The sequence below is a fragment of the Scomber scombrus genome, chromosome 16 (assembly GCF_963691925.1).
Source record: "Scomber scombrus chromosome 16, fScoSco1.1, whole genome shotgun sequence".
Classification (NCBI taxonomy): domain Eukaryota; kingdom Metazoa; phylum Chordata; class Actinopteri; order Scombriformes; family Scombridae; genus Scomber; species Scomber scombrus.
In genome coordinates, this window is record NC_084985.1 from 10,395,444 (window position 1) to 10,423,303 (window position 27,860).

The 27,860-nt window shown below is 39.4% G+C and overlaps 1 protein-coding gene across 1 annotated transcript in view; it reads left to right on the top strand.

The window, feature by feature from the left end:
* The window catches only part of nfatc1 (nuclear factor of activated T cells 1), a 40,108-nt gene extending 14,633 nt beyond the window's left edge, over positions 1–25,475 (top strand). Inside the window, exons 7-10 of the mRNA XM_062435896.1 lie at positions 7,767–7,822; positions 10,918–11,050; positions 13,748–14,377; positions 25,384–25,475. Of these exons, the coding sequence (XP_062291880.1) occupies positions 7,767–7,822; positions 10,918–11,050; positions 13,748–14,377; positions 25,384–25,439 (875 nt within the window). The 3' untranslated portion in view covers positions 25,440–25,475. The remainder of the gene's footprint in view (positions 1–7,766; positions 7,823–10,917; positions 11,051–13,747; positions 14,378–25,383) is intronic.
* Positions 25,476–27,860: the final 2,385 nt, after the last annotated feature.

The window sequence follows — 27,860 nt, forward strand, 5'->3', positions numbered from 1 at the left end:
CAGGGAAACTAAAGTAAATCTTGACAGTCCTCAGGTCAAAGGTTGTTTTTAAAAAAAAAAAACAACCTTGTAATAATAATTTCAATCCCATAAAAATATTTTTTAATCAGATTTAATTTTCTGGGACGTGGTTAAAAGTTTAGCTAAGTTAGTGGATTTGCAGGGTTTTTTTTTTTTTTGTCAAACTTGTAGTACAATAACTGTAGTTCTGTGAGCTCCGCCCCCTGAGGTCAAACCCAACCAATGAGATTATTTCTGCCTCAAAAGTAGTCCTGCTGCCCAAAATATTTAAGTAAAACTCAATCTGAAAGCCAAAGAATTGTACTGAATGTTGTGGCGACAAAAGAATTATAAAACCATACACCTTCACTTAACGGGCTCGTTGGATCAGTTGCTCCTTTGCTTCTGTTTGGAATCTGAATATGACTGTCTTTAGGGCCATGTGCAGCCTCTGGGCTGGTGTTGATGGGTGTGCTCCCTTGTTTTTGATGAGGGTTTCCCCGCGTCTGGCACCAGCATCAGATTCCTGGGCAATCCTACCATGGAAACACTCTTAAGCCAGGCTTCCACAACACTGCCCCCCCACCCCTTCTCCACTTCCCTCCATCCTTCCACCTCTCTATCTAAACTGCTTCTGTGCCATCAGCTCTCAGTTCATTAACACGGTGAGCTGTGGGCTCCCCACGGATCATACTGGGTCTTCTTTACAGCTGCTCTCTGAATAAATAGATACAGTACACAATTACTAACATCAGTAATCTCTAGGGTGCAATGGTGTCAGTGGTACAATAAAATACAGTATAATAAGGCAAAGATGCTAAATCAGTATATGCATTTTGGTCATATGCTGCTTGTACATGTAGAATTAGAAATTTTAGCTTTTAATAATGCTTTTATTGTTATTTTGCTCATGCCAAAGCAGAGCTCTGAGAAACAGTTTAACGATCAAACTCATAAATCTAGAGCGGTGGATTTTGTTGCCATGAAGAATTTAAGCATTTAATTTTACCGATGGACAATTTTCCTGCAAATTTTCCAATAAAGCACTCTCACAAAATAACATTCACAAAGCTGCGGTAATACAACATGTGGGCATCAACAGATGCAAACGCTCAGAGTTGTGTGAATGTATGTATCCTGTCCAAGCATGTGTGTTTATGTTTGTGTGTGTGTGTGTGTGTGTGTGTTTGTGTGTGTGTGTGCGTGCATGCGTGCAGGCGCGCATGCGTGCACGCGTCAGAGTTTCCCTTCACAATTATACACAGGCAGGTTGGGTCACTCTGCCTTTAGAAGCTGCCAGCAAACCAAATTTTCATTTGTTTTGGTTTCTGTTTTAGTGTCCGGTGGTCTGATGTTTCCACTCTGCTGGCAAATGAAATGCTGGGGAAACACTGGTGTGTGTGTGTGTATTTGAGAGAAAGAAAAAGAGCTTTTTTTGTGCTTTTGTTTTCATGTACGGTCACATATTCATATTTTTTGTGTGTTGTTGTTGCTACCCATGACTCATGCAAAAGGAAATCCCTGTTTCCTCCATGGAGACACACTCTGTGTCACCTGCTCCTCAGCACAACATCTGAAAACAGTAACTACATGTCAAGCCTTGCTCTATCACACCCGCCTGCCCCTCTTTTCTCCTGCCTCAATGCCGCCTCAGTAGAAATAACCAAGATAACATCAGTTCAGTTGTCACTCCTGGTTGCAGCCAATCAGTCATAGGAGATTACTGTATGGCCTCGGCGCTGCAGACATCAGCCTGTAATCTAAACCCAACTCAATCTCACCTTGCTTTCATTTGCCCTGGCCTGCCCTAAGATACTGTCTCTGATAAGTCATAGTCACTCCTTTTGGGAAATTAAGGCCCTCCTGTCCTTTATTCCACTCTGGTTTTTTTGTGGTTTAGTGTTCTTGGTTTTGCTGAAAGAGTCCTCAGATGTAATGTATTGTATATAAGTAAGTAAAGGCTGAAGGTGCCAAGCAAACAGAAATAAAAGACAGTTAGGTGCAAAGATTGAACAAAGGGTAGAAAAAAAAACATTCACCTACAAGTAGGTACAATTTTAAATTAAAAAACCTTGCATGAAGTTAATGAGTTAAGAGAACAATGTTGTGACTAATATAATATAATGTAATATAAGATGGAATAAAATATGGAGGAGATATTATAAAAACCTGAAGCAAATAAAATGATTTGAAATGAAACTTTCACTACAACTGTAAACAAATTAGATAAGAAACAGAACTGTAACAAAATAATCAAAGCTTAAAGGTCTACTTACTGGCTTTTGTCAACATTTAACCACACCTCATGGTCTCCATTCAGCAAATTTCTTTTCAAAATTGTGGATTTGTGAATTTATCCCACGGCCACTAGGCAGAAATCAAACTGTGTGAAAGTCAGGAATCAGTTAATATTGTATCACATTTTGTCAGGTATTTGAGTTACTATCTTTCCTCTGCAATTCAGTACAGAAAGAAAAAAAAAAGAATTTCATACAAAAAAGTTGGATGATCTTTGAGTACAGTGACCAATAACTCTTAAATATACACATGAGCATGTGGTTATTGTATTAGACAGTCAATGTGAATCCCACACACATACCCAAAAATACAAACATTACAATATTAAAGCAACTTTAAATACACAAGGATTAATAGCAATGGTAGTTCTTTAGCTTGCCAATATCAACATTAAAAAATATATATCCAACACCAGAAAGGTACAAGACATATACATATACACAAGATGACCGTTTCTTGTACTGTGGTTGTTCTAGTCTAATAGTTTCTCGAATAAAGCTATTTGTTTTACATGCAAGCAATCTAAAAGGCAGTCCTGATGGCATCATGTTAAAGTAATTAATGTGAACATGCATGAGGTTGTTGATAATCTTATGTGCTGGCGAGTTAGAGTTTACTATGTTTCTAGGCAGAAGACATCATTTAAAAACATTGTCATATTGATCAAACCAATAAACATGTAATACCATCACAAATGGACCCAGTATCTGTCAAGTAACAGCTGAAACTAGTATCCTTCAACTTGTGCTGACTTTTATCTACTTTCTTATAGTTTACTTTCTTTTTTTAACTTTCCTCAGTATTTTTTAATACACTAGGGTTTTCTGCTCAGTATTTCCCCACCATGATTGATAATAGGTTAATCTGAATGAGAGATCCTGAAGGAAATCCTTGCAGAGGAGAACCCCCCTAATGAAAAGAGCACTTTCACATCTGGCTTGGTGCACTGGACAGCTGCCTGCTGTCTGCTGCAGCCAGTCTCCCTACAAATAACTCAGTTTCTATGTGTCCAATCAAACGTTTTGTCACTTCAGCTATGAGGTAGCTGTCTGTTTGGACCTGTCCATCTCTGCGGGCTGCTAACCTGACTGAGCTTTCCATGTCTGACTGGAACAACCCAACAATTTTGTCTAATTGTTCTTGGCAACACCAGTGAGAGGACCTGAAAATTGAACTGTGAGGGGATTATCACGCTGCAAAGCTGCCAGATGGTGTCTGGAATTACCTGAATAAAATTACAGATAACCATCCTCCTTTAAGCCCACGGCAGCTGTGAACAAAACAACAGTAATGTAACAGCAGAGAGAATGAGGCTGTTTTTACCGTGCAACACTGTGGTAGCTTCGTTAGCTTTGCTAGCTTTGAGCGGTGGTTTTGTTTGGAGGGAGGGGTGCTTTTCTTTGGTGGTGCACATGGTCAGCGGGCTTTGGTTTCATTGCATTCATAGAACAATGACTTCCACTTGAAGCCGTTCAGCGGTTTGGCTGCCTCCGACACTCTTGAGAACAATGGCTGTTTTCATAAACAAATCAATTACAGCCACATAAACAGCGGAGATTGTTTTCAAAAAATTACAGTGTATGATTCATAAAAATTGCAGACCAGTTTGAGAAACACCAGAAATTGATATTTTGATGAAAGCGCTGCCCTGCGTCCAGATGACGTTGTGCAGTGACAGGCGCCACTGTAGCTGTAATTAGCGCATTGCTGTGTTGAAGAGGGGATGTCAGTATCTTCTCCTCGCCTCTTGCCATTTCTCAGCTCGCCTCAGTCTCCACACCACAGCAGCTTGCATGCAACTTTCAGAATCCACGTGTTTTCAGGGCAGTAGGAAGGAAGAAGTTTCAGTCATCAGAGAGAGGACAAGGCTTCTCTTTCAGCATGCCACATGGGCCTGGGTAGAGCATGTGTTTATATTTACTGTACGTTATGAGGACTTGGGCACACGCCACCCCGCTGTTTCACTCTGGGCACCAAAGCTACTCCACCCAGCCCCAATTAAGGAGCACAAGGAGCTGTTTGATTCCCTTTATAAACCCAACATGACAAATAACTGTATTGTTTATTGTTTGATCCCCCTCGGCTGCCATGACTCTGTACAGCGCACCGCCGCTGTGTCATTGACTGCACTGTGTTATGTCTGTTCTGAGAAAGTAATGATTTGTATAGACCATTGCTAACGAAATGTGAATTGTAAGACTTCTGCGAGCCTGGGATGCAGCCAAGGCAGGCGAATGGAGCTTGGGCGTTGTGAGAGTTGGAGAAGGGTACTGGGTTTATATGGTCAGGGTGGTTTTGGGGGAGAGGTTTTAGGCTGAGTTGTTTAACTTAGATAATATTGGATATTATCCAGCACAGTGGGCCAGGGACTTAGAAACCATATTGTGCTCGCTGAAATTTGGTAGGAGGGAAGCTGGAGAGTAACTGCTGCTGAAGTTTTTCATTGGATCAGTGCAGGCGTTGTGCAGATGTTGCCCTATAACTCTGGAACATTCTGTGGTTATCAATTATCCGGTATACTCTTTTCAAACAAAGGCATCCCACGCATTCAGCTTCTCAAGGTTCCTTTTTTTAAGTTTCCTGGCAATAGGTGACTGGGCACAGAAAACAAATTGTTCGGTTTCATTCTTCTATCTCTTTATTGATGTGAAAATGACGTGTGTGAGTCAGAAAGAGAGTAAAGAGAAGACTTAGAGGAAGATCTGAAAAACATGTTTACCTCCTGTGGATAGACATCGTCCTCGAAAGCTTCCCATCTGGAGAAGTTCCCCAAGAGGAGGAAGAGAGAGGCAGAGAGGGATGGACAGGGAGAGAGAAATCGATTCAACTTTTATTTGTATAACATATTCTTAAAGTCAGACCCCTGGAGGAAGAAATAATCTCATTGGCTGAGTTAGAATTCACAGAGTCAAAGTTTTCTGACTGACTCACTTTTGCTGACTGCAGTTTAACTCTATGACTTGATGTCCTAGGAATCAAAAAATGAAGACAAATGTAGCAAGAAAAGCCTTCTCTGGCTTGTTAACATGTTAGAATATATACCTTTAGAACATGAAACTAAAACACCATTGGAGGTAGTGTGGCCTTTATTTGGAGACATCCTTGCAGCAGTTATTCTGCCAAGGATCCTGTCCAACTTCCCGTATGACAACTGTTTTCCTTTTCATTTCTATTGTTTACATGGAGCAACAATAGTTTGCATGTTTGATTCACAGTACCACGCACTGGTGTGAGTGTGTGCATGCATGCCAGTCATATTACAGGATGATGCCCAGAGAAGGCAGTGCTTCTGTTTTAGTTAGCTTTAACTTTGTTATCTTTGCCATTTATCTTAGCTTTTTCAATTTTTTGGGTGATTTCTTCTGAGTTAAGGTGGTAGAACTGTTTGCAAGACTTGGCTTGTCTGCGGCTCAGTGCTGCTCTCAGATTTACATCACTTTGGATAAAAACGTCTGCTAAATGAAATTGTAAACTGTAATTCTAAGTTTTCCTATTTCCAGTTGCACTGCATCTTTATTTTAACATAAAAGTCAACCCATCTTTTTTAACATGGTGCGTTACATTACTGCAAGTCTATATTTAATATTATTTGCATATTTGCACAATGCATGTACTGTTTACACTGTGAACTTTAGCATTTTATTCATGATAACTTGACTTGAGATACTTGAATATTTTGATTTTTATTGAGGCAAATTCTTGGTATGTGCAGTCATTTACTACACTTTCATGTATGCTTTTATATTGACTCTCATATAAAACATTAGTTGAAAAGTGGCACGGGTTTTTTTTCGTTAAAATCTAGCATATAACGAATGATAGTCTGAGGCACAGTGAAACATTTAAATGGTAACAGGGCAGGGATATCATATTAAAAAGCCTCCCGGTGCTATTTGAAATCATCGAGAGAGAGGTCTGGAGAAAATCTTGTCAGAAAATTTGGATACTTGGACCGTAACTGTGTCCCAGTTCCATGCTACATACTAATTCTCAGCAGGTGCACTGGAAAAGTGACAAAATTAAGTGCACTCCAAAAGGTCTTTATGCAGCCTCTTGATTTTAGTGATTTTGAAAACATGCTTCAGAGTCAACAGTTCAGTGTTCAGTTGATCAATGCGTTATTATTGGTTTTTGGTATACTGACAGTGTTGTCTTCAGAGCTCTCGCAAGTTTGATGAGACAGAAATCTGGCTTCAAAAGTGTTTTTTTGGTTGTTTCTTTTATTTGTTGGCTTGTGTGTTTTTCTCCCTTTCAAATAGAGAGGCCCCTGTCTTTGAGGTGATACTCAACAAATGAGATAATTCCTTCTGGAGACCAGCAGCTTAAAATCCAATCCACAGTTGACAGACAGGGAGAGAAAGTAAAGAAAAAGTTAGAGAGGGTGTGCAGGTTTCCTGTGTCTTCTCAGACATAATAGAAGCTGTCATTGCCAAGCTTCACCTCCTCCATCTCTGCCACCTCACAACTCTTCTCTACATCAGCGAGCAGTACCTCGTCCATCTGCGGCATGCTGTCTGCCTCAATTCAAACGCTCCACTTATCAAACTGCAGACAGCCTGTTGAGCAACACGGCACATATCTAAGTTAATTTTCTTCAAGAAATTTGGCCAAAGCTGAACCTTTTTTCTTTAAACGGCAGTTTCCCTTCCACGTAAAGTCATTTTCACAGTCATTTAATGTCTTTTTACAGCCTTGTTAATGAGTCAGTGGTGTAAAGAAATTGCAATGGTTTCCTTCTGTGTCACACAAATTGGTAAAAATATAGTTTAACTCACACCTCATTGGGCAGAATGACATATCAAACTTGCTCAGTATTTTTAGCAGGCCTGTGTTTTACAACAGCTCATATGATGCCCCATTTTATTGCCTGATGGGAAAACCTCTTTATTGTGGCAAATTTAAGAAAGAAAAGGCACATTACCAGAATACCAATGCCATTTAACCATCATTATATGGGGATAACAGAAAGATTCCTATGAGAACATAAGAAATAAGAAGTCTGAACGTTGAGGCAAGTTGTCAGTTTCCAGTCGTTCTGTATTAATGAGCCCACCAGCTGCTCGAGCATGTTGGGATTCCACACAGCGATGAAGTCAAGGTTTCTCTCGTCCACAAAAGATGTCGCTCATCCCTTTGGTATGACTAGTTTTTTTATTTAAAAGGATTGCATCAGATTTCTCTCTCTTCCCGTCTGTGTCTGTCTCTCTGTGAGTTTGTCGTCTCGCTCCTTTCTGTCTCAGGTTAGTTAGACTGAGGATATGAGCTCATGAGCTGTGGGTCAGACAGTATGACGTTTTCGATACCCTTGGCTCTCCGTAGCTGTTTTATATATCACTGATGTAACAGATAATAATAACAACACTCATTCCATTTCTTCATTTCTGTTGGGAGCCAAGCGGGGGGATAACTTTCTGATTTGTTATAACAAAACTCTTCTTCTGTCTCTTTTTTTCCTTTTTTTCTTCTAGATGGTCACCACCTCTGGGAGACTGAGGCCAAGGTTGACAAAGACGCCTCAAAGCCTGTAAGTAATACATATGACATTATTATTATAACGAGTCTGGTCTCATTTCAGGATGAAAGCGGTGAGGAAAAAGCAGCTGTTTTCAATCATTTTAACTGAACTAAGCGTCAAAACTTTTCTATTGCCACATTGAAGTTGGATGTCTAAATCAAGTGAGCTGAGGATGAATGAAGCTCCGCTCAGTCTGGTGAAGACTGAGTCACAGTAACAGTGGTGTCACGAATCCAAATGCGCAGAAAAGGTGTCCTTTGATATAGCCCTTTTTCATTTTTAGCTTCAAGGAAAAGTTTGACATTTTGGGAAATATGCTTTTTCGCTTTTTTTCTGAGAGTTAAATGAGAAGATTGATACTACTCTCAAATCTGTATGCTAAATATGAAGCTACAGGATAGACAGACAGTTAGCTTAGCTTAGCATGAAGACTAGAATCAGAGGGAAACAGCTAGCCAGACTATTTCACAGGCTCACAAAGTGACATCTGGAGTCACTACTTGTTGCCTGGCAACTTTATGGCGACGATAAGACTCCAGGAAATCACTGCACTATTCCCGTAACCCTCCATTCACCTTATACACTCATTCCTTACTCCACTAAACTATTAAATTAATTTAGCCTCATCTTATTTCATCTCATCTAACTTAAATTGAAATGTTTACATCCAGCACTGATCCAAAGCTAATCAAACACTAAGATTAATGAAGACGAAGAATTTATGGTATCTGAATTGTCTCCAGTCATAGCATTTTTATGTCTGATCACTTCTCATTTTATTTGGATTTAAAAGTCTTTTTATATTTAGATTGGTGAGGGACCATATACAGCATTGTAAAAAAAAAAAAAAAGAAAGTGGTGGAGTATCTCTGCACACTGGATTAAAACCTAATTGAATATGAAAAAAGGCAACAGTATAATGTTTTGGGAGCTTTTTTTTTTTTTAAATTCCATTCATTGAATCTCACACCTGGACTTAATATAGTGTATGATGAGATGTGCACACGACCACTTCTCTGCACCACAGACAATGTTAACATCAATGTTCCCGTTTGCTGTATTGTACCAGAGTTAGATTAAAACAAATACGTAAAAGCGACATATATTGGTCTACGCACACACACACACACACACACACACATACACATACACACACACACACACACACGCACGCACACACATACACACACCGTCACACACTCACAGATGCATAGACAGAAGTGTAACTGTAGTATGACTGTAGATTTTCTCGCCCCGGGGCAGAAGCTCTCCAGGGGAAACAGCAGTGTTGTGTTTGAAACGTGTGGAAAGGTTTTCAAAAGTTCAACCTTCAACCTGTGGGAGTTTAAGCTTGGCAGTATGTCCTGTCTTGGCCTGGGACTGACAGAGAAAGTGAGAGAGAGAGACAGAGAGAAACAGAAAGAGAAAGAGACACAGAGAGAGAGAGAGAGATGTAGTGGGAGTCTGGGAGATAGACGAGGGGATTAGTGCGTGTCTATATGTGAAGCGCTGCACCTGCTCCCAGTGTCCTCATGCACACACACACACACATACACACGAACACACACACAGTAACTGCTGGGACACATCTGTTTGCTTGAATAGACAAAGGGCCTCCTCCTTCCATCCCTCTCTCCCCACTCAGCCCAGTCTGCTGGATTGGTCCCATTTTAAACACTGAAGCTGTTTTGGCCAGTTTAACCTCTGCTGTTGAACCACAACACAGACCAAGCCACAAATTCAGAATACCTCACCGTCTCCGTCACCTGGACAAACTGACCTTTACCCAGAGGAGAGGAGATTCGTATGATGAATTATTTACAATGAGATACGTCCGATTTCTCCCATGAACTTAGATACATGGTCTTGAGGAGTCTAAAAATGCTCTTCCATGTTCAATTTGTCACCGCTGTTCTTCCTCCCTCCATATCAGAGAAATTACTCTTGTCAGTTTTCAATATCTCTGCACAAATTTTGGTAATTTTCATGCTTTTTACACAAATTAGAGATCCACACGATCCCAATTGGATGAAATATTTTTACAACACAGATAATATTTTCAAAAGCAGGTGAAAATAAGCCTGCATGTTTTTCAGGAATAATTTTGGACACTAGCAACCAGTGAAATATTGGAAATATTCCTGTTAAGCCTGGACACAGTTATACTTTAACACGGTGCAAATGGTGAACCGTTTCCATAGTTTTTATCAGCTAATTCTCTGAAGGACAGAAGGCTTGCAGCGAAAGAGAAAAGTAGAAAAGCCTCATCTGGCTTTACTTGACTTTACGACTGTAGTGATTTAATATAACGTGTGTCAGCTCTCACCTGTACATGTCAGGGCCAGCCGTCCTCCAAAGCACAGTTTTGTAGACAGATGACTTCCTCCCTGGCTACTGAGCAGCACCTCCAACACACTATATAAATTCTCACACACACACACACACACACACACACACACACACACACACACACACACACACACAAACACACACACACACACACACACATATGTGGGCCTGATATGGCCACAAGCTGAACCTTTACTCTCTCTTCAGACAGCAGGAAGCTCTGCTGGGGAAATAAACTATCTGGACACTCCCGACTTCAGTTTATTCACATCAGCTGAGTTATTCACTGTGCAAACAACCACCGTTCTCTATAACCTCACTTCATGGTCTCTTTGTGGCTCGTTTAGGATTACAACCAGATTTTCAGATTTCACTCCCCCCACCCAAAACACACACAACTTACTTTACTTTCAGTCTATGTTTTTTTTAAAGGAAAAGAGAGCTAGATGTTGATTTAATGTTAATATTTGGAAAATACAAGTCTGTGCCTTTAATACAGTATGTATTGACTTAGTATGCATATAAATTGAATCTATGAAGTAGAGGAAGTGATAGATAAAGTCGTCAAGTAGCTCAGTTTCTCCTTTGTCTATTCATTCTAGTATCTTTATTACATTACTAACAAAACTTGGCTTGTGTATCATGTTTTTTGGTGATTACATTTGAACTACACAAAGCCATTTTAATGTCTGCCAGTATAAACTATAAGAATTCATAACTCAAAAGTTTAATCAAAAGTCACCTTTGTGTTGCAGAATTCGCTCCTGATTGAAATCCCTCCTTATCGGAACCAAAGACTCTCAACTCCCGTCCACGTGAACTTCTACGTCTGCAATGGCAAGAGGAAAAGAAGCCAGTATCAGCGCTTCACCTACGTTCCTGCCAGCGGTAAAGCTCTCCATTTCATATGCATGTACAGCTTATTTCTTAAGCTTAATTTAGTTTATTTAATTAAGCTTAACTAACAGTGAATGAGCAGCTAACAGTTTGAGATTGGATGTTGTGGTCGGTTCAACATCTCTCCCAAAGAAGGAGTACCATGGAAAACACAGAAAAACTGCTGATTTTTGATTTAGTAAAAATTCACCATTAAGACAAGATATTATGAACTGCCCCTCGCTGTCATTTTACAGCTGGAACATTTAAAGATATTCAGTATCTACTGTTATTAATCCAGGATATAAATCAAGTTAGAAAAGTCTTAAGATATGAAATTCCATGGATGAGGATGTGGCCAGAAATACTGTCATTCAAACATGTAGTGGAGCATGAATTATGCTGCACCAAATAACCTGATTCAGTAGTGTTAGACTGACATTTGCTGAAACAGAAAAACTTCCAATTTGAGGGCGTCATACAAGAGTCGTAACTATCTGTCAAAAAAAAAGGGAAAATACCTCTCCTTTAACTACTAACCTTTACTACTACTTGCTTATTTTGCCTTTCTTGTACTTTCCTGTCATCAGACCAACACTTCACCACTCTCAATCTGCTCTTTCTCTTTCATATCCCAGACTAATTTGAAACATTTTCACCAGCAGTTTACATCTGAAGAGGAGAACAAACTGTTTGTATTCTCCCTTGTCTGGTGGTTTGCTAGGGAGGAACAAAGCAATGCTATTATTCCTCCATTGTAAAAAAAGAAAATCCATAAAATCTGTTCTTTTCCATACCTGTAGCTACATGAACGCTGCAGTGACTGGACACAAGGGTGGGGAAAGGGGCATGGGAAAAGTATATTATTTGAATAGAGAACCTATTGCCAAGCTAAATATAAACACTGACCCACCAACTGAAATGTAAAAACCACTGCTAATTGCGCTCCAGGGTTGGAGCGAGCATCCAGTGGGTGGTTCAAAGCTCTGATTCAACTGAGCTGGCCCAGCCCTGTACGTGGGCGACGGAGTGCCCTGCTGTGAAAGTGGAGCATTGTCCTCTGGATGCAGGGAGCGTAAGGGAGGGAACAGACAGGGGGACAGCTAGTCTGGTCAGTGTCTCTTAAAGGATGAGCGCCATTAAGGCAACAAGCTAGCTGGGTGAACAATATGGTCTGCCAATCTTCACGGAAAAAGGGGAAAGTCAGTGAAAATTTTAAAACAAGTGGGCAGATTGAGTGAAAACGTAGGTGGAAAATATGAACAAAACCCTAATTTTGAAATAGTGAGATTCAAATGAATTTCACTTTTTCTTACTTTTATAATCACGTCATGTTACCTTTTTTTTTTTTTTTGCAACAGCAGCAGCAGAAGCAGGTGTTACACCAGCTTGTACAAAAACAACAGATTTATTTTGGGACATATAGCACACACGGCTGATTTTCACACTCCGGAAACCCAAGGGCAGGCTCTCTTTTGTGGCTTGACAAACATTTGCACTTCTTCTGCTCCTTTCTGTGCTGGTGCATCTGCCTATCCTCCACAGGCAGACAGACACACTTCCTCCAAACAGGCCCAAAATAGGGGTGCATGTGATATTTTAAGGTTGCGGTTGGTGTAACCATCTCATCACAGTTCCTCTTTTACAGTTGTTGACAGTGGAAGCTTCGGTAAGGCATGACGTGTCCTAGTTTCATTCTTTTTTAGTGTAATTAGACACTTTTTTTAGCCTGGTACACCCAGAAAGTTTAAAAATATCTTTTTCAAGAGATTTCCCTGAACAAACAGAACTACAAAATACAAACAAAAAGAAAAAAAGATGCAGTTAAAGAAGAACTAACTGCGTGCATCAGTAAAAAAGCCTAGAAAGTGCAGTAAGAATCACAGAGAAGAATAAAGTCATTTAATACTTCAGCTCTGATTTCTAGCACATGCTTCATATTATAATCTGAAACAGCTTCAACACAGCCATGAAAAGAAGAAATAGATCCAGTTTAGTGATGCAGTGATGAGGCTCAGGGTCAGAGCCGTGCTGTCGTTTGGTCACGACTGCACTGAAATGCTTGTTATATAAGATTGATGTTGTGTCATGAGCTGCAGCAGATTGACGGTCCACATTTTAAAATGTGGTGTCCAACATGTTCTGCGCTGGAATCTGTACGGGTGGCCAAGATCACAGCGACTGAGAACAAGTCCTGCCTCATTTAAACTCAGCATTGGTCCTCGCTTGTGCATTCACCACAATCCTCAAACACCCCGAAGCCACCATTTTGTCTTTTTCAGCCACATCTTGTACTTCAAGCAGCGTTCACGTCCAGTTAAACTCTTTGTTTTGCTTTGTCTCAATGAGCGAGCGGTAATTTATTTTAAATTGCCAAACCCTGCTGAGTATGAAGCTGCTGTTGCATATTTCATATCGCACATTTAGTGGATATTAGCAGCAGAGCAAAATCCAAAGAAAATAGACCCTTTTATTATAGAAGCAGCTGGATGTTTCTCGTGTTGATGAGTCATCCCTTTTTTCCTTCTTTTTTCTAGTTTTGTGAATATTTTCAGAGCTCAGATCCAGACACAGAGTCTCATTGATGAGAGTGTTTGTTTGGCAGTGTGTATCCTAGCCACAAACCCACTCACTCACTCACACTTGCAGGAAGGTCGGAATATGTGTTTACTCATTTAGCTTGTCCTTCTGTTTTCTCTTCCCCTGCAGTGCCAACAATAAAGACAGAGCCACATGACGACTACAACGCCCCTCTGGTGTGCGCACAACGTGGACCTGGCCTGTCTTTGCACCCAAAGCCATACTTCCCCCCACAGGTCATGACCCCGATGATGACCTCTGACCTCAGGCCATGTGTGGTGGGAGGAGCTTACTCTGTCAGTCAGCAGAGATTGGCAGCAAAGCCTTCCTCACTGCCCTCCTCTTCCTCCCCGAGCACCAGCCCCAAACTACATGACCTATCACCACCGCCTTTCTCCAAGTGCCTCTCTGCCGTCCCAGCAGTCCAACACCCAGGCCCGCAGTCCCCGATCCCGCACGTCTCCATCATCCAGGAGACGCCTGGGCGCTACCAGCCGAGTCTCTACCCACCCAGCAGCGCCTCCTCCTCCCCAGCCTCGCAGCCCTCCACCCCAGGCACAGGTCCCGAGGCGCCCTTCTCTCCAGCCCACTGCATGACCCCTCAGCCGGTCAGCGGCAGCACCAGCCCCAGCGCCCAGCAGCACCCTAAAGTGCCAGAGAGGGGGCGCTCCTCTCTGCAGGAGGACGGCAGCCCCCCTTCACTGGCTGTCAGCATCAAACAAGAACCACAAGAGCTGGACCAGATGTACCTCGATGATGGTGAGTGAAACTTTTTTATTATTATACAAAAATATTTTTCTAATCCGGGACATGGAACAAATTATAAAGCGAACAATCCATCCAGCCCTCTAATTAAATAGACAATAAGGTTTTTATTGTGCTCCAGCACAAATGACCATAATATGTCTGCAGGTGCTGATAGCATTTTTGATCAATATCATACGGCATGACTCACCGATCACTTTGCCAGGAGCTGAGGATTTTGGCCTTCAAAACCCAGTTAGCATGCTCACCCGGTGTTGTTTAAAGACTGCACACTTTTTTTCAATGCCACAAGCCACAAACATTGCAACATTGTGTTTTTACACATGAAGGCCAAAAAAGACAAACTATCAAATGACAAATCGGTTATGTCAGTATGCTGATATTTAAGCTCTTCGGTAGGTGTTTTCACTAACTTTATTGCGTTATTTGTTATCGTTGTGGAAGTGATGAAAGGTTTATCACTGCTGATGCAGTTCCTACTTCTCTTGACAAGAGGTATCAAAAGTTACACATTGTTTTATATCTCTTTATAAATTCTCACACTTTTGTGGTAGCCGTGTTTCTTCTTTTCATTGCTGTAAGCTTTCTTTGCAGTCTAACTTCTGAGGTAATTAGATGAAAGAAAGCTGGTGGTCCACCACTTGATATATACTTGATATATTTGGCTTTAAATCCTGAGTGAGACAAGCCTGCTCAAAGCTCACTGATAAAATACACGCAGTTTTTTGTGACCCTGCTGTATTTATCTCAGCGAGACTGCATGAGCAGGATTTTAGGAGCACAAACTTTATGATCTCACTGGTCTGGGCCGCTGTGCTCACCACAGAGGTTCGGGGCCGTGTGCTCTGCTCTGTGGTGATTTGAAATAAATTGGATAAATGATCTTCCTCGGGGCAAGAAAAAACAGCGCCTGGCTCTGTGAAAATCCCAGGGAGGAAAGCAGTGCAGTAGATAAAGAAACACTAAGCAGCAGCTATCAGCAGACAGAGCAGCTTTGATCCGTCACCAGAGCCCCTGCTGAATCATCTGGCTGAGCTTACTGACGATGGCAAATGAGACACTGTTGTTGGGCCGCAGACGCAGAACTCAGACTGGTCCCATGCCACTTCCTCTGAAAAGTCTGGGTAAATACATTAACACTTGTTAGCTCTGTCTGCGGGGATATTTGGCTGGCTAGCACTGTGTCAGTGGAGATTTAATTTGTAATTACATTCTGACTGGTGCCACGACTGCTTGCGTCTTTTGAGGCTGTTTACGTTCAAACCAGGTGTAGTTAAAGCAAAAAGAAAAAAAAATAAGTATTTCAGTAAGCCACCATAACCATAATGGATATTTTTGCACAGCTGGGCCTCCATTTACACTTGTTTTCATTGGCAAATTGAAGGATATTTTGCTAAGCATTCCAATCTTAATGTGGCTTCTCACTTCATTAAAACCTTTGGCAGAGTTTGATACGACTTTTTGCTTTATAGCCTCAGTCAGGTGTGGTGTTACTGTAATTTCTTGTTGGCCATGGTCATTAAAACTCAGACAACAATATCTGAGACCTATAAAGAGCTGAGACATTGACTGTCACTCAAAGTATTTGTTGTAAATAGGGCTGTTGGTGTGTTTGTGGGCTGCAGTTTAATCTGCAATGATCTATATGTCCAATATCATTAATTGTTGCTATTTATTTAATGCACTTAAATTTGAAATCATAATGTGATGTTTAACCCACTCATCTTGTTAAATCGCCACTGTAAACTTAATTTATAAATGAAGATGGCACAGTCAGATGTTTTTGATCTGGTCTTTTATCTCTGTTTGTACAGCCCTCTCATATTCATCTAAATCCCCCCTTTCTGTTAAACAGTTTTTTCACACCGTCCACTCACAGGTTACAAACATGTCTGCTCATGGAAAGTCTGAATCATGCTGTCTGGCCCCGAGCCGGAGCTATAGGCTGGAGGGTGCAGTCTTAACTCCTGTGCTGCTGAGGCTGAGGGAGATGGAGACTGGCCACGCTGCCATAAAACTTGCTGACTGGAGAGGTTTGCATGCTTCCCCTTTGGCTCAGAGAAACGTCTGCAAGAGGTGGCCAAAGCCATACGTTATACTGCACAGTAGTGTGCCGAAGACTTTTGTCCATGGTGAGGTAACATGAGCAAAACATGTGCATTCTCAAGTCAGATCTGAGCCAAAAGGCCTTACGAAATGCTTTTTTTATGGCGTGTTGTGGCCTTGTTAGATGTCAGAACAGTGCAATTGATGACCAGAAACTTTAGACGCTCATAAGAAAGGTATTTGAGAGTGAATCTGTGTGTAATACCTGTCTGAAAACTTGAATCTGCCTAACTTGATGCAGTAAAAACTCCTCCTAAGCAGTTATAGTTAATAGCCATATTTTGAAGAAAATATAGCCATGGTTCATCATATATTGAAACATCCACATCATCTATGTATGACTTGTTGCCAATTCATTCTAAAAACAGCGAATGGCCAGAAAATAACAAACATCTGTATTATATAGTATACTGCAATGCAATGACCCTGTAATAAATACTATTTAGTATCTCATATTACAATAAATACTACTACTCAGATTACTTTATGTGAATATGATAGGTTCACCTTTTTATGAAGGAACTACAATAGTAGAAACACTTTGCAACATAAATTCAAAACAACACCAACAACACTGTAATCTGCAAAATTACAATAAATTTGAATCAACATCTTTCTAACACAATGTAAAAACAATAAAATGTCCACATGGATCACATTTATCAGAGGAGTCAAAAAAAGGCACGAAGTTTGTCTCTCAGGTCTTTGCAATCAGCACACGACCCTTGATTTAGATAAGGAAAAACTCCCCCAACAGGATAAAAGGAACAAAGGGTAAGAGTGATAGAGGAGGCAGAAAGACTTGCAGTACTGTAGATGTTGTATACAAGAGTTGATAGAAATAACAAGTGTAAAATACAATATGGAGGAACAGAATGACAATATTAGTTAGATAGATTCTTGGATTACTGCAATAGAGAGTCCATTATTCTGGCTCATGTCATTGAGCTAATATATTGCCGTCTTGTCCTCTGTTTTACTATTATTCATTTTTCTTAAGGTAAAGTCTCCAAAGCGCTATTGTTCAGGCATTTTCATTTGAAATAATACCTGGGTTCTAAAGAAACATAAAATGTCAAAAGCTGTGGTGAACTACAGAACCGCTCTGTGGGACTGACTTGCAGTAACCCAGTAGGAGCCTCGTTATGTGGGCCAAGAACATCTCGTGGCTTGTGGCCTGGACTTGACGTGGCAGTAAACGGGGGGATTTGTGGTGTTTTCTGCCCCCCAGCCTTTTTTTTCTCATTGTCTCAGCTCTGGTCTCTCCTCGGATTTATCCACAGTGTTCAGAGACTGTCTGGCCAGATGATCGATTCTCCTGTAGTTTTCTGTTATTACAGGCTCAGATCATGTTGACACGTTTCAGCCCTTAATGAGGCAAACAGCGCTGTTCTGCTAATTGTTTGGGAGTTCCTCGTCTGTCGGGGGTTTCCTGGTTGGAAAGCTGGTCTGTATCAGTCAGCTCCAGTTGCTGTGGAGCTCCATGCGACAGGAAACCTGTCCCTGGATTACTTCATATCAAACTCCACCTTCCCTGTGCTTAAATAACTGTAAAGTTAGCCACATAGAGTAAGAAATGAACCCACTAACAGCACAGTGCCTCATGTTAAATTAATAACAATGCACTCAGAATAATCAAAAGTATTATTTTTCATTATATTAAAAGCATAATTTAAGTACAAACATTATTTTTATAACTACAAATAATGTGTATACAGTATACTGCACAATACACTCACAATATATTGTCACCAGGTCCCGCTTAAACCTTTTGTTTTAAACTGTTTTATAATCTGAGGTTTAAATTTCACTCTTGACCTTGGTAACAACAGTTACAATCTCATCACCAGGTCTATTTAGAAGCTTCTCTGGAGCTTTCAATCATATCACACAATCTTCATCAGCAGATGGAGTTTGCTCAGTTGTTATGGAAATGTAAAAAGTTCACATTTCCATTTTTCTGAGCACTTTAAGGACTTCCCATCCATGTTGGCTCAAAGGCACAAGTTCATTCTTGTCATTAGAAACATTAGTTGAGAAAGCAATCTTATACTTTCATCGCAAGGTCCATTTAGTAGCTGTTTTGGAGGTTTCATATCAAGAACAAATAAACGTCAGCCAACATGAAACAAGCAGCCCTTTAACTGTTTGAAAAATTGTAATTTGAACATCCACCATCATCCATGACAACTGGGTAAACTCCCTCTGCTGATGAAGATCATATGATATGATTAAAACCTCCAGAACAACCATGATATGAGCCTTGTGAGATTCATCTCTCTACTGTTTTTATAATATTTTTTTTTCATTTTAATTCAATAATTGAATATAGAGATCCTTAGAGTGACTGAACATGATCTCTTTTAAGGTTACACAAAGTATATATTTTATAAAGTTACTTTGGTTTCTCAAAATCAAATCAAAATCCCAAAATTTAAGACCTAAGACTTTAACCTAAATAAAATAAGGAGGACTCTGAGATTTTCATTATTATTATCCTGCTCACTGTGGCTGCTGATGTGTTTAAAGCATCTTTATCACTTAACTGTCTCTTGAGCGAATCAATGTGACCAGAGAGCCACATGACACAGATGTCACACTGGTGCTGGGCCTATTTTAAGGACTTTGTTGTAAACACACTTAGAGATCAATAGATTGACTTTTTTTTTCAATTAGATCCTCCACATCAAATGTGGCGGCACAATGAAAAGTGGGCCATGGCAACGGACACATAAACAGTAAACGTTGTGGCCTCAGTGAGACAAAAGATAAAGTTTTACTGTTTAATTCAACTGAAATATGTCTTTTACCATTTCATTATTATGTGAAAGCTATTCCTCCACATGTGGTGCATAAAGATGCGTAAGGAAAAATATCTGAACGCCATAATTCACCCGTGGTTTTAAAAGTAACCGGACAGGTGATGATGTGGAGGTCTGACGATGTCTTGATGTCCTGAATTTACAGCCGCTGTCCTGGCTTGATGTGCGCATTGAGAAGTTGGTGTAATAACGTCCCTTGAGGTTTTGAACTCAACGATTATATCCTTCCACCTCCAGATGCTCAGAAGGTCAAAGCCAGATCAAATAGAGGAGAGGAGGTCAGTCGGTTCAGTCTGGGCCGGGAAGAGCACACATGGCAGCGGAACGATAGACTGTAGGAGGGTGGAGATGAGGTTTTACTGTTTATTTCTTCAAGTTCAAGTATGTCTTCTGGTAATATTGGTCATATTCTCACATTCACATGGCTGGTGGCAGCATGCTATCCTGATGTTAAAAGGCATCTTGCATTACCATATACACAGAAAAATTGACCCTTCTGATCTTACTGTTTACAGAGTTGCAACCAATCCTGAAGATACAAAAACTAAAGTCGGGGGAGTTTAACGAGTCTAACGTTCAGTCAAGTCTCATAGGAAGGAGATTTCTCAACTGCAAGGATTTGTACACTGTACATGATGTATTGCGCAGATAAAAAATTGATGGTCAAAACCAGTGCCTTTGCATGTTTTGCATGTCTATTACCTATAAAATACAAGAAAAAATAGTACACTACAAGTTTTTAGGTAGATTTTTTTACTCTTATGGGAATAGCTGTTTAAGTACACAAGCAACGTCCAATTGCAAAGACCCGAAACTTGCTTGAGATTGTTATTATTAATCAAAGTTGCTTTATTGTTGTGTGATAAAGCTGCTTCAATGTGAAAGCATTTTTAAATTCCCCTTGATGGTGCGTTAAGGGACAATCAAAAATTGCGAGTCAGTTGGTGAATAACAGTACAGTTGTGCTCATGATCTTTGTTGTTTAAAATTGACCTAAACCTTTTTAGGTTTATTAATTTTTACAGTTAATTGTCCTCTTGTCCTAAAAGGGTTTTATTTTACATGTCTGATGTCTGATGGTCCCTGAATGCACCATTACCAATTCTTCATAACAGTCAGACTTATTAACACTTTGACAAACTAACACAATAGTGATAAGATATTCACTGTTATGAAAATATTATTCTATATATTTAAATTTTCATGGTTAAATAATAATAATAACAGTCAAATCTCACCTAATCTCCATCAGGACTGCACAAGTGTTATTTAATCAGATTTGATTGACAGATACCCAGTAAGTAAACAATTCCAGTGTTTTTACATTTTTATTTATTTAGAGCAAACTCTGATTGATTAATAGGAATATATAACATCGTCTTAAACTTAAAAAAAATAATGAGCAGAGCAAAGATAAAATGACAAAAACAAAAATATCTCATTGTCATCACAAAATCTGTTATCAGAAAATGTGCTCATGTAGCACCCTACCATAAATATTAAAAAGCTTGAAAACATAAATTTCAGGACCTTTAAGGAGTCACTTCAAGTTCTAAAATCTTTTATTATAGTATACATCACATGTTGTGAGTGGGATAAAACATGCAAAATGTATAAGTTGGTCCTCTAAGAATAATGTTTTGAACCTGATTGATGAGTTCATCCCTTTCTTGGCCCTCAGCTAAATCAAGAGAAAGTGATTTAGAGCACCTGAATATAAATGTCACCGCTGCCTTGACGGGTATCTTGCCCGCTGCCAAGTCCTTCACAAAGACGCACTGCTGTGAATCGCACCCTGTCCTCATAGTCACATAATAGGTTCAATGTGTCCATGTGTTTGTGTGACACATTCATGTGAGATCACTCCTGGTCTGCAGTTATCAAACCTCTCAATAGATCTTCCTGTTCCTTTATTAATAACAGTCAATCAGCTAGCCAGACTCATTAAGTTCATGTTTAGATGACTCAAATCCTGTGAGTGTGACGTATCACTCTTTACATGCTCGGTTAATTTTTAACAGCTCCAGTCAGAATTCAGGGGATTTAATATGTAGAAACCTTCGCATTATATAATAGGTAGTAGTTTGTGCTATTTTGAGTTCTTCCTCAGTTGTTTTTCTATTATCTTAAGATGATGATGATGATGCTATTATATTTTGTTTTTCACCATGGTAGCCTCCTGCGCACATCAAAACAACTCAAGATTTTCTTTCTGTGGAATTTTTGCGAGGCACGTACACCTCGCCATCTTTTTCGTGATAGGAAGTGAGTGGTATTTCTGGTAGGAAGCAGCAGTGCCAATGTTGGGTCACTTAGGGAAGGGCTGCACCACTGCCTGCGATGAAAATAAACGTTAAAAAAAAGTCAGTCCATTGTTTGAAGGGGAATCTCAGGTTTCCAGGCTGCTTTTCCAGACTCGGCTGCGTCCAGTCAGAGGGAATTCCTCCCTAGGCCGGCTGGCTCAGTTTCTCGGGCCGGCTCCAGGGGTGTTCCCCTTCCCCTCTCACATTTCTCATCTTTCTTAGAGCTGCAAAAGGGCTCTGAATCTATAAGCTGATTAAAAATGTGAGAAGCTGGACTTTCGATGAAGTCATATTCAGGATGGATGCGTATTTATTTACGTATCAATCAGATTTAAAGGACAACTGCATTTTTTTCCTGGTTGTTAATATGGAAACGCCCATACAGCCATTAGCAAAAAATACCCCTCTTGATAAACACACACATACATACATACACACACACACACACACACACACACACACACACACACACACACACACACACACACACACACACACACACACACACACACACACACATACACACACACACACACACACACACACACACACACACACAAGCAATTTGCTGGCAATGTCTACCTAACATACTTACCTGCTCTATGTCAAAGCACAAGAAACTGTTCAGATGTACTATGAGCAATGTCGCAGCACTGAGTATGAGATTTATAAATGCACTGGAAGGAGCAGAGTGACAGACAGCAGCTTAGTGCCAGGAACTCTGGAGGAGAGAGTTGGGAGCACAGCTGGAGCTTTGGGACTAATAACTCCTGCAATTCACATCGGATTCTGCTCTGATCTGGAGCCGGTTAATGGTCGGAGGAGAGTTCAGGGTTTGTTTTTCAAACGTTGCGCGGCAGCAACAGTGACTGCTCTGTCTGTGTGTAGATTACCATGTTTAGCAGAGCAGCAGCAACAGTAAGCGCTCAATCTTTCTCTGTGGCTACTGGTTAGGCGAGCTAGGGGTTTTATATTGGCTTATATCTAACAACATCATTATATAGAAACTTATGTCAGGTAGGAAACATGGGAAAACGTTTTTAGTAGGGCTTGGGAAATTGGTATTTTTTGACACTAAAACATACATACTTCGAGCTGGTTGAAAATGACCAGATGATAGAGACGGTATTTCAGTAATTAAAATTCCCAACCCTTATAGAAGATCAAAATAAAGCACTAATCTCACAGATAACAAAAGAGGAAATTTACTCCGCTGAAAGCTAACAAACCTCTGTGCACAGATTGATTCACTATATGTGGTATAAAAGTCTGAAAGAGGCTCTAACACCTATTTTACCAAGAACGCTTAACTGGGTTTTGACAAGAGGGGAAACTCCAGCTTCGTGGAAAGAAGTGATTATTTCAGTTATACCTAAGGAAGGGAAAGATAAATTAGACTGTACAAACTACAGACCAATTATTGTGCTAAACCTTCATTACAAATTGTTTATTTAAATCATTGCCAAAAGACTTGAAAACATTTTCCCTGAAAAATAATCAATATGGACCAGAGAGGATTTGTTCTGTCACATTAGACTCATGATAACATTAGAAGATCTTTACAAATGATTAGGTATATAAATCACAATAAAATACAGGCTATGCTGATAAGTTTAGATGCTGAAAAAGCTTTTGATTCTGTTAGATGGAAATTCTTACTAAATGTTGTGGAGAATTTTGGGTTTATCCAAGTAATCATTAAGACATCAGAAGCCCTATAAAGCAGGCGGATAGCTAGATGGAAAATCAATGGCAAGCTCACTGATTCTTTTCTGTTACAGAGATCCACAAGACAGGGCTGCCCGTTAGGTCCACTCCTATTCATGATTTTCATTGAACCACTGGCACAATAGATTAGACAGAACAACATGATTAAAGGTATTAAAATGGCAGCAGGGGAACAAAAACTGACCTTATTTGCAGATGATATTCTTGTGTATTTCTCAAGCCCAAAAGACTGAATACGGGTCATACACAGGCCATGAACTAAATAAGCAAAACATTCAGGTCCTTAATATTCACTATAACCCCCCTCTAGGTATCTTCAATCCAAATATCAAATGGGCTGGGTTAAGAAATCTCTAAAATATCTGGGATTTTTTTTATTATCTTATCCAAATTACATGAAATTCATTACAGTCCTCCCAAAAAGGAAATTAAACTAAGAACTCAAATTGATATCTTTGATGAATGATTAGTCAAAATGGCTTACCTATGTGTCAGCTGTAAGAACTGATTTTGTAGTAATAAGTAATATACTTACATCCTCTAAGCACAGAATATTTATGGCTTGATAGAAATGTGTACGTATTTAGATATGCACAAGTGAGTGTGTATATGTAGGTATGTATGTTGTGTTTCTTTAAATGAAAACTTTTTTTTTAAAGTAAATAACAATAAAAAAATGTGAGATGCTGATTAAAGAGTGAGGAATTGTGGAGCCTGTTTCTTTAAAGTAATAAATGAGTTCACAGATAAGAACTGTAAAAGCTCATGAAAAATGAAATGTCTCAAACCCCTTTAGTGAGGGGAAAAATGCTGCTTTCTCTGTTATCAGTGCATTAATATCAATGTATTTTTCTTGTTTAGCTTTGCTCAGTTGCTCGTAGATCATCTGCCTCCATCAGCCAAAGAACACAGCTGATAAAAACAGATAAACAAGTGCACCTGGATCCTTCAGGGACAGCAGCAGGTTGCATCATCTCTCTTGATAAGAAATGTCTGGGGATTTTAGATATAAAGTGATTATATTAAGTTGACTCCAAGGAAATAACAGGTCCTAAATAGGTCAGAGAATTTAATTCACACTGGTGGAAAATATTACCTTTAAGGCCACACTAATACATTTTCACATTTACAATGGAAAAAAAGGTGTGTGTAATGTGAAAGGTGTTGCTTCTAATGATGAACCCACAGATAATTATCATACAACTCTCAATCTCTTTGTTTTGATTTACTGGGCGGCAATTTCACTCTTTTGTTTCACTCTCATCACAATCATCAGTGTTGTTTCCAGACACAGCAGGCAGGTAAAGAGGGATATTTCTCTCAGGAGGTGGTTGAGACCAAAACCGAGCTAAAAGGAGAGTGACTATTGGATTTATGTCCATAGGGGCACAAAAACATGACTTTTAATGAACGCATTTCCATGCCTGCTGCTAACATTTTAGCCATATAATACATAAAAAGGTCATAATAAATCAGTGTTGTGTTGGCAACTTGTTGCACTGCCAAAAAAATAAATCAATTTATGCAGATTATTTTGTGTGCGATCAACTTTCTATTAATATACAGTATATATATATATATAGTATATGTATCAAGCCATATACTATATATTAATACTATAAATGTACTTACTTATACATACAGATACATAGTTACACACGCATACAACAACATACTCAAGAACATTTACACAAACTGAAGACTCTATGATTCACTATTTATATACACAACAGAATTATAATTACAAACCCATAAAAAAGAAGTTACATGCAGTGTGTTACATATTTCTTCACATTGCAAATGGGAAGTAATACTTTGGGACTTATTCTCTGTAGCCATGACCTAAGTCACTTGAATAAAAGAAATCAAAGAAAAGGGAAAAAAGCTGAATCAAGAGGATTTTTTCAGATCGAGACTATTGACACTTTGTGAGACTTTATGTTTGAATCCCGTTGTATTCTGTGTTGTTGTTGTCTTGAGTGAAGTAAGCGGAAAGTAATACTGACATACTGACCATCGTTTTCTCTCTTTTCTTTTGCAGTCAATGAGATAATCAGAAACGACCTGTCAAGCATCTCCGTCCACAGCCACGCATAGTTTCCCGTCACCACCAAAACTGACACAGGAAACCCTGCCCCCCCTCAAAAAAAAAAAAAAAAAGGGAAACGCCAAACAGAACTGACACTATGTTGTGCATGCTTGGACTACAGCCTGCAGGAAGCAACAACAGGAAATGCAAGGAGAACAAATGTAAATGTATTGTCCAGATGACCAGGGTCCAACGTGTGCCTTGTTTTTTTCATATATAATGCCTTTACACAGAATTTATCCAAGGAGTAAATCACATGACTGACTTTTTTAAGATGTGTAAATTGATCATGTAGCAACCAAACCTGCCACCCTCAACCCCACAACAAATATGCTTTTAGAGGACCAAGCATTGTTTTATATATATATGTATCTCTTTTGCTGCAGTTTGTAAATGATTCAGTGCCTATGAATTATGTAATTTGTATATACAGTATTTGTAGTGCTTCAGTTTGCATATCTGGCTTTACAGAGGGACACTTTAAAAGAAAAGTGCCTTTTTGACTGGAAGCAGAACATTTGACTTAACAAGTTCAACCTCAAAATGTAAAATTGAAGATCTTTTTTTTAAAATCAAATCTATGTAGCTTTTGCTGAACAGGGACTATTTTGGACATAAGTGGCAATTATGGGATAGTGTAAAAGCTAAAAGATAGTGTAATAGTAGCACAAGTAGAGAGGAGTCTTAAAATCAGTGAGCTGACTAAGCAATGTTTGTTACACAGTAAGATCTATCCAAATTAGCCACTATAAGCTACTGGTCATACCAGACCAAGTACGGTTGTAACAGCAAAACCCCTCTATGTGTTTAACTCATCAAAGATACATTTTATTTCTAATGAGGTCAACTTTTCATTTGTAAAAGGAAAAATGTGTTATTTCTTCTTTTAACAATTGCAAAGTCTCACTTTAAATCATATTTGGTTTGTATTTCCATTTGGATATTTGTTTAGAGAGATTAAGTTAAAGGGGACATATTATGCACATTTACAGCTCTATATTTTTTATTTGGGGCTCTACTGGAATATTTCTGCATGAACTACAGTTAAAAAATAATCCTCATTTAACTCATATTGACCCTTTATGCAACCCCTCAGTTCAGCCTCTGTCTGAAACAGGCAGTTTTAACTCCTGTCTCTTTAAGGCCCCCCTCCTGATGAGCCCACTCTATCCTGGGAGATTTCCACAAAGGTTACGGAGCAGACGGCCGTTTATAGGCATGCGTGACGAGCAGACATCAGTTTGTCGGCAAGGTAGAAAAATATGTTGGGAACAAAGCGTTTAGAGCAAGTTGAAGCCCTGGCTTTTGACTTGAAGGGAGCCTTTTTTACGTAATTTAACCTTAATTTTTGGAACTTTGACCATGTTTAACATAGACATTCATTCGACATCATATCAATCAATCAATCATTTGTGCCATCATCTGTTTCTCTTCTCAGCCTTTCTCTAAATCATAACCAACATCATAACAGTACATAAATTACAGTATATCACAAAAAGCATAATATGTCCCCTTTAGGATGAATAAAAACAGAATACTTTTTTTCTGTATTCACATTCAATCAACAATAAGCACTTAACCATTAAACCTGTGGTATTGTTTGTTAATCCATTCAGGCAACACGGCTCTGTCACTTTAACTCACACAGCAGTGGCAAAACTTCTCAGTTCAGTTCTCATGCCTTTATGCAAACAAAACTATGTGTAGGCACAGGAAGTCATTTTCTACACATAAACAATACAGACTGCATACTGACTCGATGACATGAACTTTGGAGTAAACTGTTGGCTACAGTAATACTGGTTGGACTTCTATCAAAGAAAGAAATCATCTCAGTTTTGACAAAGCTTGACTATTATTACACCCTGGAAGCTATGCAACATGCAGGTAGCGTTAGTCTCTAAAAGAACGTCAACATTCACCGTTGTCCAAAGAATACGTAACGACGGTGAACAGCAATACAAGTACAAATTCTTTGTTTTTGTATTTTTTCCATATTTATTCTCTTAGCATGTGCTTTGTTTATTCATGTTTATCATACAGCTTCTTTTACATGGTTACCTGCATACTGTGGTTTATGTACTAATTTGTTTTGTGCTCTTACCGCAAAATTTTAATGGGCTTACACACACAGTTCCCACACTTTTGTATGTATTTATGAGTCTTAATCCATGTAACTGAAGGGCATGAAAAAAGCCATACTGAAATGTTTACTGAGGAGGTTATTGTTAGTCTACAACTCATAATTCTGCTTTGTGTTTTATTTTGTGTATTTGTCAATAAATAAGCCTTCATCTCTTTCATTCGTATAATCCGTGTCTTACTATAAACAGGGTTAGAAATGAGTGCGTCATCACATTATAATAGAACGTTTTCAGGAGGGAAGCAGAGATTGTAAAATAACACTATAACTTACCTGTTAAGGTTCT